The sequence below is a fragment of the Rattus rattus genome, chromosome 14 (assembly GCF_011064425.1).
Source record: "Rattus rattus isolate New Zealand chromosome 14, Rrattus_CSIRO_v1, whole genome shotgun sequence".
NCBI lineage: Eukaryota > Metazoa > Chordata > Mammalia > Rodentia > Muridae > Rattus > Rattus rattus.
In genome coordinates this window covers 7731949-7745932 of record NC_046167.1, presented here as the reverse complement: position 1 = coordinate 7745932, position 13984 = coordinate 7731949, and the positions used below count along the sequence as shown (strand labels likewise).

Below are 13984 nucleotides of genomic sequence, written 5' to 3'. Positions count from 1 at the left end.
GAATCCATTCCTCTGTTGAAGGGCATCTGGGTCCATTCCTCTGTTGAAGGGCATCTGGGTTCTTTCCAGCTTCTGACTATTATAAATAATGCTGCTATGAACATAGTGGAGCATGTGTCTTTGTTGTATGTTGGAGCATCTTTTGGGTATATGCCAAGGAGTGCTATGGCTGGGTCCTCAGGTAATGTAATGTCCAATTTTCTGAGGAACCTCCATACTGATTTCCAGAGTGGTTGTAACAGTTTGCAATCCCACCAACATTGGAGAAGTGTTCCTCTTTCTCCACATCCTCACCAGCATCTGCTGTCACCTGAGTTTTTTTTTTATCTTAGCCATCCTGACTGGTGTGAGGTGGAATCTCAGGGTTGTTTTGATTTGCATTTTCCTGATGACTAAGGATATTGAACATTTCTTTAGGTGTTTTTTGGCCATTGGATATTCCTCAGCTGAGAATGTTTTGTTTAGCTCTCTACCCCATTTTTAATAGGGTTATTTGACTCTCTGGAGTCTAACTTCTTGAGTTCTTTGTATATTTTGTATATTATCCCTCTATCAGATGTAGGATTGGTAAAGATCTTTTCCCAATCTGTTAGTTGCTGTTTTGTTCCAGTGATAGTGTCCTTTGGCTTACAGAAGTTTTGCAGTTTTATGAGGTCCCATTGGTTGATTATTGATCTTAGAGCATAAGCCATTGGTATTTTGTTCAGGAAATTTTCCCCAGTGCCCATGTGTTCGAGACTCTTCCCCACTTTTTTTTTTCTATTAGTTTGAGTGTATCTGGGTTAATGTGGAGGTCCTTGATCTACTTGGACTTAAGCTTTGTACAAGGTGATAAGAATAGATCTATTTGCATTTTTCTACATGCTGACCTCCTGTTGAAAATGCTATCTTTCTTCCATTGGATGGTGTTAGCTCCTTTGTTAAAGACCTAGTGACCATAGGTGTGTGGGTTCATTTCTGGGTCTTCAGTGATCTGATCTAAGAGTTTTTGAAATTGTTAGTCTGTATTTTATCACGTGTGTATATTTACAGGACATCTTTTCAAAGTAGATGGAAAGGAAAATTTAGGATACACAGAGTGGAAAATCTAAATAAGTATATTCATTTTGAAATGAAGATGGAAGACTGACACAAATTACAGTAAAGTCATAAGGAGGGACTGTGACACTGGAAGAAAAGGAAGCATGTATGACCTTAATGGAGATGAGCTGTAGACTAGGAATAAAGTTCTGATGAAGAGTCAGGATAAGAGGCAGAGATTAGCTTTAGAAAACAGAGAGTCACCTGTTTTATGATGGAGAGAATGAAGTGTAAGAAAACACATCCTGATTTCTGATACATCTTGAAAGTTGAAGTTTAATGATAGCTAAGTCGAGTCATCAGGGACAAGATTATCTGACTGGAAAGTAGTGCAACAAGAGCTATTAGGTTCAGGGGTTGGGAATAGGGTGCATGAAAATACAAATACCCCAGAACCCATGTGAACAAGCAGAGAAGCAGTCCTGGGCATTCACGAGACGGGTCTGGATATTTGATGATGTGTTGACTAAATGCCTTGATCAAAGAGTTTATTACATCTATGCATAGTACAATCCTATTCTGTATTATAGAATGATAGCATAACATCCAAATGAAGCAGGATCCATAACTTAGCACATAAAGTAAATAGATTATATATTCATTTTAAATGAATTAAAACAATGTACTAAAAAAGAAAAAATATTATTAAAATTTTGTTTTAGAGATAAAATCAAACAATGCTTAAAGAAGCAAAATAACAATAGAAATTCTCTTAGGAATTCAGTAAGTCATAAGAGAGCATCAGTTCTGTGTATTCTGACTTCAGCATCCATTTAACACTTTTTTATTTCTTTATTTGTTATTCCATTTCCCAGTTTCCCCAGACATAAGCCTCCTATCCCGTCCCCCTCCCATTCTTCTCTAAGGGTGTTCCCCTCCCCAAACACCCCCCTTCCAGCTCCCCTGACATTCCCCTATAGCTGGGGTCCAACCTTGCAGAACCAAGGGCTTCTCCTTCCATTGATATCCAACAAGGCCTTCCTTTGCTACATATTAATTGCTTTCATTTTGAAAACTTAATTACTTTTGAATGAGTTGCCAATCAATAATTTTAGAAGATAACTTCTTTTATAGCTTAGCGGCTAGCCTGGATTCATGCCCGAAAAATATGTAGATTGGTTTGTGGCCAGCGTGGTCTACTGCTTTACCCAAAGGCACCTTTCCTTTCATAAGCAACTTTGCCTTACTACTGGTCTACCTATGCCATTGAAACACTAGAGCAAGTGTGGATGTACCGAACAGCCACACAAAGGAATGTTTTGTTTATTCAGCCAGAATAATTCATATGAACACTACAAAGTCAAACTCATGGTTTTGGCATCAGCCTGGTTTGTATGCCATTTGTAAACAATATTATTTAATCCAGATAATTACATAATATGTAAGTGACAGCACTCAATCAAATATTCCATATCACTTGAGAGAGAAAGTATTATGGAATAAATAAGTTACTACTGATTAGTGTAAATATTTTAGCTATAGAAAATTCATATATAAATAATTAAACTATATGAGTTATAGAGATGTTTCAGTGGGTAAAGCACTTGCTATTTAGCATAAAGACTTGAGTTTAGCTTTTCAGAACTCATGTAAAGCCAGGAATAGTGATATGTGTACCTGGCATTTGCTACTTTGTGGATTCTTCTTTGTTCCACCCACGTCCACCTCCTTTTCCCACCCTTTCAACATCCTAACACTAGATAGGACAGTAAAAGGATTGAAGGAAAAGGGCAATGTTTTTATTAAATTGCTTCCCATTGATTATTGAGTTCCTTAGGGAAAGTTTGACCTTTGCCCTCAAGACATTTATGTTTTCCTTTCCTCTTCTTTGTCCATGAGTTCTTAACAAATAGTGACCAACAACAACCAAACAACCAATACCCAAACAACCAACACCCAAACGACCAACACCCGAACAACCAACACCCAAACGACCAACACCCGAACAACCAATACCCAAACAACCAACACCCAAACGACCAACACCCGAACAACCAACACCCAAAAAACCAACACCCGAACAACCAACACCCGAACAACCAACAACTGAGCAACCAACACCCGAACAACCAACAAGCCTGCCCCCTTCTCGGGGCCGTAGCATTTACATACCCTTTGAGAAGTGCCGAGAATTCCCAGTATCATGCCACCACAAAAATCATCTGCAGCTGAAGACACCATGCCTCTGCTAGACCAAGAGGCAAACCATAGCTGTTGTGGAAAATTTACAACATCTGAGATTAATCCCACACCTGGGATTAATACAAAAACATATTCTTCAATATTTCTGTGCTTTTTTTAAAAATCAGAATTTCAGAATTCTCATTGTAGATGTGAGTCTCTGTTCTCCATAGTTCTGTGGCTAGAGTAAAGCACAGACAGGTGAACAAATCTACGGAAGTACAGCAGCCAACTAACCTGGCATATGGAACTGCCAACAGTGATGAGAGCTTTATCAAACAACATGGGAGGACAAGCACCAGCAACTGATGTTGTCCTCTGACCTCCTCTGATACACACTCCATGGCATGAGCATATGTCATACAAACAGTCATATCTGTGTGTGTGTGTGCTTGTGTGTCTGCCTGTCTCTGTCTCTGTGTCTCTCTGTCTCTGTCTCTCTGTCTCTGTCTCTCTCTCTCTCTCTCACACACACATACTCATGCAATGCACACCAAAATATTTCAAAAATAAAAACAAAAGAATCATGAGATAAAATGATTTGAATCACCAAAAACATAGTGAGGCATGGGTTGTTGTAGACATTTTGCGAAGCTTACATGAACATCTTGTTTCACTAGGGTACTACATAAGCACAGCAGGAAGCTGCAATTTTGAAACAACTTCAGGAGACTGGACTGTGGACTGCGGACTTACCCAAGATCCTGAAGATGACTTGGATTGGAGTATTGGTAGCATAATTACTACCGAAGCCTTGAGCCCAGATTCAGACCACACGCCAGGTAAATCTAGCAGCTGTAAGCAAGTCTAGTGTGTTTATGAACGTTCCTGTGGGGTAGAAGGTAGTAAGCTATGTGAAAGGGCTGTCTCTCCTCTTTTAACTACTGAAAGGTTAAATGGACTCAGCTGTCACCGTCACAAAGAAATCCATGACTCTTTAAGAACAAAAATAAGTAAGTATATTAAATTAAAAAAATTAACTCTTGATAGTATCACAGTTCTCAGTAAAGGTGGAGTGTGTAAAGAGCTAAAACTTCACAAAGAAACAATTTTGAAAAATTATAATCAAATTGTGGTCAACCCTCAATGACTGTTCCACATACTATGTCATACATTTTGGTACTAAGGACACACAGGATGACTTGTGAAATATTTTTAAAAATCACTGATTCTTGCTGGAGAGCATTTATATTTGTCCTATAATGTTGTTTCAAATTACAATTTCCTTTTCCTTTTTCTTCCTCTAAATCCTCCCTTGTAACTTATCTTCTTGTTCTTTCTTCAAAACTATGGCTTCTTTTCTTTAACTGTTGTTTTAGGAGGCTAGATATTTTATTCTCATATTAAATATATGTATTTTAGAGGTAACAAATAGCCTGAAATGTTTGATTTATTTTATTTCATTTGTCAACATGAGCATTATTATATGATGGGTTGACGTTTAAATTGTTGAAGTGAGTAAAGGAGATCACCTGCTATAGTGTAGTCTCATGCCAGCTGGCAGTCTGAATGGAACAGAAAGGCCAGCTCCTTCAGCAAGGTAAGAAATTCTTGGTGAACTGGCTTTGAACTTCATCAATGGCAGAAGCTTTCCTGTGACTGCATGGTAACCCCTTCTAACAGTTACAGATCCACCACCCTTCTGATTTCACTAGCAAGTTCCTTATAAAGTCTCTGTCTCTGTCTCTGTCCCTCTCTCTGTGTATGTCTGTTTGCCTGTCTCTCTTTCCTAATGTATATTGATATGCATATTCATATAATATATATTTACTTATGAACATATATGTATTTGTGTGTCTGTAAAAACTTAAATATACACCTATATGTTTTGTGCATAAATATTTGCACACATGTAGTTATGCATGTAAATATGTGTATATAAACATTTATATTCATAAACAATATGTATATTTACCAACATATTCAAATTATTTGATCTGTTTTTAAGAAAACCTGAATGCAATAATCCCTTCAAACAAGTGATGCATAAAAACTAAAAGTAGAAAAACACCAGATAATAAATATAGAAACAAAATGGCATTCTAAAGGAAATGTATGGAAGATTGGCGTAGACCTTGTAGGATCAGAAAAAAACAGAACACATTGCTTTATTTTTATACTTTCTAAATAGGTTGAATGTTCATAAAGTTTAATTGTAGTATAGGTGTCTGTTCCTGTTTTGTTTTATAAATTAATCTTTACTTTGAAAATTCTTACTGTTTGACTTACTAAGTTCTATTTCCTTTTCTTTTCACTTTAAGATTTGTTTCTACTGTAAAAATATAAAATTAGTGCATGCTAGATGAAAGGTTGAACAGGTTAGTGAATTGAAAACTTCACATCAGTTATGGGATTTAACACATTTAATATATGACCAAGGGTGGATATTTTATGTGAATAAAGAAGGGGCATACAGTGGCATATCTGGTCATCTAACCAGAAGGCTATTGATTTCAACCCTAGTGCTATATGATATGTAAACATGCGTTCCATGTAGAATAAATGTTTAAATATAAGAAGAAAATAATAAAGAAGAAAATAATAGAAACTTACAAGAAAACTGAGTGAACTACATGCAGTGGAGAGGCAGAACCTACTTACTAATACAGAAAGGGAATTTCTTGAACCAAGTTAGAAAGCCTTCTGCCTGAACAGTTATATAAAAAGAGCACATAAGGACATATGCATAATGATATATACTTTAGTTACACTTTTATCCAAAAATAAGAAACAAGTGAATACCTAACCCATATCATTTAAGTCATTTTGCATATTCATTAATTTGTGTAATAAATAGCAGGAATATTTCTAGCTACTGTTGTTACATCAGAGATTAAATGAGAGCACCTTGTCATAATGGAGCTTATGTTTCAGAAGGAAGGAAAAGGCAATATGTAGACATTATTGATAAAACATATGGCTTGTTATAAGTTGATAGAGAAAAGGAAGTAAGGTCAGAGCTGGTGGGGTTGGGAAGGACAGTGGATGGTTCATGTCTAGTCAAGGTAGGATCACAGAATAGAAATAAGGCTGTGAAGAGGAGAATGAGTGAAACAGGTGGCTGAGTTAGTACTAATTTCTAAAAATTGATTTTCTCAAATTTTCATTTTATAAATATCATAGCAATAAGGAATGTGACACTTGAAAATTTTTATATCAATAAGTGGGATAAAGAACAGGTTTTTCTTTAATCTAGTATATTTATGGGTTCTAGTACAACTTTTGAAAAGCTTGCATTTCTATATACTATACTCTTATTGTTTTATCATGGCTGTTTCTTGTTTTATATACTACATTTTGTTGGTAATGTTTTTGTCTACTTTAGGGACTTTTATATCTACAACACTTCTGAACATCATTCCTCCCCAATCCCTTTCTGTTTTTTATTTTATATTTGATTTTTTTTATTATAACTTTTTCTTGGATATTTTATATACATTTCAAACATTATCCCCTTCCCCCCTTCCATACTTCTTCCCCTATCCCTGTTTCTATGAGGATGCTTCCATTCCCACCCACCCTCTCTAACCTCAATGCCCTGGAATAAAACTATAGAGGGGGAAAAGCATTACCAGGACCAAGGGCTTTTCCTCCCATTGATACTGGATAATGCCATCCTCTGCTACATATGTGGCTGGAGTCATGGGTCCTCCCTGCTCCACTCTTTGTCCCATTTGTAGTTCCTCCCATTTGTATTTTGTTCTCACTTCTAAGAAGTAATAAAGCATTCACATTTTGGTCTTCCTTCTTCTTGGGCTTCATATAATCTGTGAAATTTTTCATATGATCATGTGAAATTATCCCATGCTTTTGGGCTAATATCCACTTATCAGTGAGTGCATATCATTTGTGTTCTTCTGTGACTGTGTAACCTCACTCAGGATGATATTTTCTAGTTCCATCCATTTGCCTAAGAATTTCATGTAGTCATTGTTTTTAATGTACCACATTTTCTGTGTCCATTCCTCTGTTGAAGGACATCTGGGTTCTTTCCAGCTTCTGGCTATTATAAATAAGGCTGTTAGGACATAGTGGAGCACATGTCCTTGTTATATGTTGAGCATCTTTTGGGTGTATGCCCACTAGTGGTATAGCTGAGTCCTCAGGTAATACTATGTTCAATTTTCTGAAGAACCACCAGACTGATTTCCAGAGTGGTTGTACCAGCTTGCAATCCCACCAACAATGGAGGAGTGTTCCTCTTTCTCCACATCCTCGGCAGCATCTAGTGCCACCTGGGCTTTTTGCTTAGCCATTCTGACTGGTGTGAGGTGGAATCTCAGGGTTGTTTTGATTTGCATTTCCCTGATGGCTAAAGATGTTGAACATTTCTTTAACTGCTTTTCAGCTATTTGGTATTCCTCAGTTGAGAATTTTTTGTTTAGCTCTGTACTCTTTTTTTTTTTTTTAATTACGATTATTTGATTCTCTGAAGTCTAACTTCTTGAATTTATTTTTATTTTTATATACTACATATTAGCCCTCTATCAGAGGTAGGATTGGTAAAAAAAAAAACCTTTTCCCAATATGTTGGTTGCTGTGTTGTTCTAACCACAGTGTCCTTTGCCTTACAGAAGCTTTGCAATTTTATGAGGTCCCACTTGTCAATCCTTGATCTCAGAGCATAAGCCATTGGTGTTCTCTTCAGGAAATTTTCCCCTATGCCTATGTGATTGAGGCTCTTTCCCACTTTTTCTTCTATTAGTTTGTGTGTATCTGGTTTTATGTTAAGGTCCTTGATTCACTTGGACTTGAGCTTTGTACAAGGAGATAAGAATGGGCAATTTGCATTCTTCTACATGCTGACTTCCAGTTGAATCAGGATCATTTGGTGAAAATGCTGTCTCTTTTTCACTGGATGGTTTTGGCTCTTTTGCAAAGATCAAATGACCAGAGTGTGTGGGTTCATTTCTGGGTCTTCAAATCCTATTCCATTGAGCTACCTACCTGTACCAATAACATGAAGTTTGTTTGATTGTTCATTTATCAATATTGCTCTTTTTATATAGCTTGATGTCAGGGATGGTGATTTTCTCAGGAGTTCTTTTATTGTTGAGAATGGTTTTTGATATACTGGGTTTTTTTTGTTATTCCATATAAATTTGAGAATTGTTCTTTCTATCTCTGTGAGGAATTGAGTTGGAATTTTAGTGGGAATTGTTCTTTTTTAAACCTTGTGCCAAAGTGAACTATTCCTTAAGTTTGCTTTATCAGGCATTTCTGTCATGGAAACATGAAAAAGTGACTAATATAAAATATGAACCACCATTTATAGCTAGTTCCATTGTTATTAATATATTAGGCCTTGTGGTGGTTTAAATAGGTATGCCCCCCCCCATAGACTTGTATGTGAGTGTTTGGTCCAATGAGAGTGGCAATATGAGGAGGTATGGCCTTATTGGAGTAGATGTGACCTTCTTGGACAAAGTGTGTCACAGTGGAGGTAGGCTTTGAGGTATCGTATGTGCTCAGCCATGCTCAGTGCGACAGTCCCCTTTTGTTGCCAAAGGATCAAAATATATACTTTTAGCTCCTCTTCCATCTCCATGTCTATCTGAATGCTACCATGTGTTCAAACATAATGATAGTAGAATAAATCTCTGATACTGTAAGCCAGCCCCAATTTAATGTTTTCCTTTGAAAAATTGCCTTTGTCATGATATCTGATCTCAGCGATAACTCCCAAACTAAGATAGGCCATAAAACTATTTTAAGTTGGTTACGGTGATACATACTAATCATCACATACTAATGATCCCATCATTATGGGAGGCAGAGGCTGACACATCTCTATGAGTTCAGGCCAGCTTGGTCTACATAGAGAGTTACAGAATAGCCTAGACTACGTAGTAAGGCCTTGTCTCGAAAATCAAACAAACATAAAACTAAAGCCAAACCCAAAGACCAAAAGTGTTTTATCATATTAATATGATTTACTAGGTTTGTTCATTTAAAACTATGATACATGTCTGTTTATATATTAGTAAATATTTTTCAAACATAGTTTGGCACATAGTTTGATTTGAGCATGAAGCAGCACCAAAAATAGGTATCAGATGTTTGGATCAGATGTAATCAGATTTCCAAGGTTGAATACATGTTACATTTCCTTGAGGTGATGTGAAAATTGGCTATTGTTAATCTGTGTTGTTGTGATTCAGAGAATTACCTAGACATAGATATGCGTAAATTCTTTAGACCTACACACAGACCTACCCCTTATAACTGAAAAACTTTAGTGTATTTTTAATGATTTATCATTATCAGTGACACAAAAATCTGGTAGTCTCAACTGTGAAAGATGAAAGGCTAGTCAGTAGACAGGACAAATGTCATATTGGAGTTCAAGGAGACCCACATGAGTGACCAGTGATGTCTCTTAATGAAGTAAGTAAGAACTGTTAATGGGAGTAATTTTTGCCTTTATTGCACTTCCATAGTATGTGTTGGGTCTCTTGAGTACATGAGAGAATATTTTCCTGGTTATTTATACAATTTTATCTCAATTCTGTTATCAAAAGACCAAGAAATTGAATCTTCCTGATCAGGTGCTGTATTGTCATCCCTATTAATGAATATTTGAAACAGTATATTTTCAGAGTGTTCTTCTCAAAGCAACCTGATAATATCATCTTGATTCAAGAATATGTCTCAGCATATTAGTTTAGGGATCTCTGAGACAATAGGCTGACAAATAAATTTTAAGGACATTAATTAATTCTGATCTTCTGGTAAATACAAAGTTTTTCTTAAAGACCAACATATTCAAAGGGCCTATGGTTTTTTTTATAAGCTTTACAGTGTTGCTATTAATTAAACTGATATTTATAAATCATTTCACTTTCTGCATTAGAAACTTCTATGGACAGTTTCCACATTCATTGCAGGCTTATTCGTGAACAATTTTAGAGACATTGTTTAATTGTAAAGAGAAACTATGAGCATCAGTCTACTCTGTAGTCTACAGAAGAAAATATTCAGTCTCAATATATGTTCAGCTCAACTCAAATCAATGTAGGCAGGTTGGTTTGTAACAGAAGGTTTCTTTGTTCCTTTTCTTCATAATCGTATGTTTTCTTTAATGATCTAATTGATCATCGACATAACTAGTCTGTACACTCGAGTGGTAGAGACATCACAACTTTAGTAATTTATACATTCTCTGTAGCATTTGATCACTGTTGAGAAGTATGTGTGTAGGTCATATGTTTCTGGTTCTATGTTCTTTTGTCTGGTCACAGCACTATCTTTTGATAAAGATATTTTTCAAAACCTACTTCAATAAGAATTCTATCAGGTACCTTAAATTTCAAACTATTTTGAAAAACAATCTCCCTTCTAGCCCACATATACCTAAACCCACTAGCAGTAGAGGAAAGCAGAAAAAATACTTAATAGGGCAAGAAACTAATCAACCAGGATGTGAACCTGTTCCATCAAACAAACATGGAATATCCAAACAAACTAGTTCTTTAGATTCAAAATGAATCTGATCTGTGTTGTTGGAAGAACATCCTTGAAGGAAAAAATTCAGTTCCATGAATTAATAAAACAATCAGCCCACAACAAAAAAAAATACAGTAGTCAAAAATATCAAATTTGCAGATGATCAATTTGTGAGGATTTTCATGAATTATTACCATAAAATTCAATTCAGAAGAAACCAGAAAGGCTCTGCCAATTCACTTTAAGACTCATTGAAGAGAATCCATGGACATGGCAAGGAACTTGCAATTCAGAAATTCCATTCTTCAAAAGAGTTAGACAGTTCTTTGGTGTGTTTCTATCTACAATAAAAAGTCACAACAAACAAGGATAATATTGGTGAAGACAGACAGATAGACCAAGGTAACCAATACCACACAGCATTATCAGCAAACCCATAGGTCAACAAGTGAAATCATGTATCAGCAACAACAAAACCCAACAAAAACAAACTAATAAAGCAAGCAGTGGCTGGAAAAAAAGAACAAAACAAGAACCAATATCATGCTAAAACACCATCCACTGTTTGGGTTCTATTTATCAATCAACTTTCAAACAAACCACATGTTCTGTCATTGCATCTGCTCTGTGTTCAATGGTAAAACGTCCATGCCCATTCTCAAAGGCAGCTTCCAGATGTGGAAAAAACGCTCACTCCATGTGTCTATTCTGGAAATCAGTTCACTCAAAACATCTGCTCATAGATTAAACATATCTGCTTTATACAGGAAAAACATCCTCAACTCATAAGACAATTTCCAAACAAACTTTATGAAATTAAATGAGCAAATAGTTGACAAAATTGAGTTTGAATGGTATGACCATTGATAAATCCCTCCCAAATGAAAAATCCTAGAACAAATGTATTCATGATCAAAAATAATACTTGCTCAAAGAACTCATTACATAGCTACCAGCAAAGATAGCAATCACCTTAAAACACAGATAAGAGAAGTCATGAGCCATAAATATCCAATGTCTGTCAGAACAAACCACTACCCAATAATTTCAACTATAAAAAAATTCAATAGATATAATTTGATATTTTTGGGGAGAGTAACTACCCAAAGGGGGAGGGTTACATAGAAAGGGCTAAGAGGAAAAGACTGGGCCTGGGAAGGGAAAACATGATAAGCATGAAAATACTTCTGAGAGAGTCAAAAAAAAAATACTTTTGTTTCCTATCCAGAAAGAATGAAGGAACGACTGGTTCCAAGATAAAATAATTTTTTAATAAACATTGTTATATCCCAAAAAAAAAAAAATAAAATAAACTTGCATCACAAAAAAAAGCCTGAACAGTAAGACAGAACATAAAAGCCTAACCTAAGCTATTTCTAGGGCTTCACCATGCTGTTTCTTGCTTTTATGCTCCTCTATCTGGCTTCCCTTCAACTTCTTAATCAAGACCAGCTTGCTTTAATTCACTGTAGGTTTTCACCTTTGCTTTCTGAAAAGGCAAAAGAAGACTGTAATATTCATTTATTTAGGAGTGCTGCCAGACAAGAACATGTAATCTTATGTAGAAAGGCTAATTCCTTCTCATACATGTAGCATGTCATTCTAATTCGCTTCATTATTCTCTATACACATGCACACATATGTACAAATGTAGGTATACAGAACCAGATGTCTATATTGTTATACAGCTTTTAAAAAATGGTGGCTGGACTCAGAAAGCTTGAAATAATTTTAAGGTTCAGGAGGAGAAGGAGGAGAAAGGAGAGAACAGAGTGGGGGTAGAGAGGGAGAAGATGATATAGAAGGGAAGAAATAAGGGGAAGAGTTGGGAGATGATGATGGAATGGCCAGTTCGAATGAAGCAAGCACAGTAGAAACCTAAGCCTTAGGAAACTGGACTCACCATAGATCATTCACAGAAACATACACAAATATTCTAAAATCAAAGTGAAAATTGCCACTGAAGACCGAATAGTGTTGCTCCCCTCAAATAATTCATTTGTGTGTCTTTAAGTCTCTAATCCCTGATCTTACTGTATTTAAAGATAGAAACTTGGAAAAGCAAATTTGCATTAAATTAAATGACAATAATGAAACCCACCTAGGATTAGGGAGCTTGTGAGGAAAGACAGCAGAAATGAGCTTTTATAGAGAACAAGTCATGTGAGGATAGAGATAGAAGTACAAATGAACAGCATGGAAGATGAAGCATCACAAAAAAATAGCTCTTCAGATGTTTGAATCAGATGTTAATTTCTCAAATTCAATGAAAGTGAATCCAGGAGACACTGGGTATGGTGCTCTGATTTTGATTCCCTTATCTTCAGGCTTGTGAGAACATACATTTCTGATTTTAAAACTCCTCAGTCAATGATATTGCCCTAGCAGAATAATACAAATACCAAGAAAGTCCCAAGAACTTCACTAAGAAACAGCCCAAGAATATATAGAAAATCAGGAAACACGGCCTCACCCTGTGTATGTCCTCCAGTAAACGCTGTTTTCAACCTACCTAACTGTGCATGAAAGTTGCTTCTTTTATTAGGTTAATGATCAGAAAAGTGCTGAACAGAACATTGAATACCTGCATAGGAAAGAATGAGCTTACATAATTACTCCTGGAATATAGACAAATATATGTCAGAGGTCACACAGGATCAATGCAATGGACTTCCAAGGGAAATACAGATAACTTTGCCAAGAATAATAAATTAATACACAGTAGTTTGCCTAAAAGCCTATCTCTATAGAATAAATAAATATCCCAACATCTATGTACTGGAACATAGAAAAATTAATACCAAGCATTGTTATTTTTAAGAACTAACACAGAGTTTTAATAGATAATAAATGCTATTTGGATAAAAAGAAGATATATATGCACATGCAGTATATAAAAGGAACATCATTTAGCATTTAAAATAACTCCTCATTTGTAAGACTGTGGACTAACCTAACTAACTGACAGGACATGAAGCAGAAATAGGAAGCGATATATTGCATAGTGTCACTGGCATGCACAATCTGAAACGACAGATACTTAGAAATACTTAGAAACATATCCTAGAAAAGTAATCTGCAGTAGTGAATTGGAGATGGGCAAGAATGTCCAAAATGCACAAAATCAAAGTTTCAGATGTTAAATAGATGGAGAATTAATATAAGCAAATGAAGCTGCAGTTTAATATTGTATTATTCCATGGAAGCTTTACAAGAATAAAAGACTATACATATTTTTATAAAGCAAACACAAAAGGTAACTATTTACAATAAAATA

General features: G+C 35.7%; 1 protein-coding gene across 1 annotated transcript in view; it reads left to right on the top strand.

The window, feature by feature from the left end:
* The window catches only part of Malrd1 (MAM and LDL receptor class A domain containing 1), a 684120-nt gene that overhangs the window by 499608 nt on the left and 170528 nt on the right, over positions 1 to 13984 (top strand). Inside the window, exon 30 of the mRNA XM_032884682.1 lies at positions 3882 to 4043. Within this exon, the coding sequence (XP_032740573.1) occupies positions 3882 to 4043 (162 nt within the window). The remainder of the gene's footprint in view (positions 1 to 3881; positions 4044 to 13984) is intronic.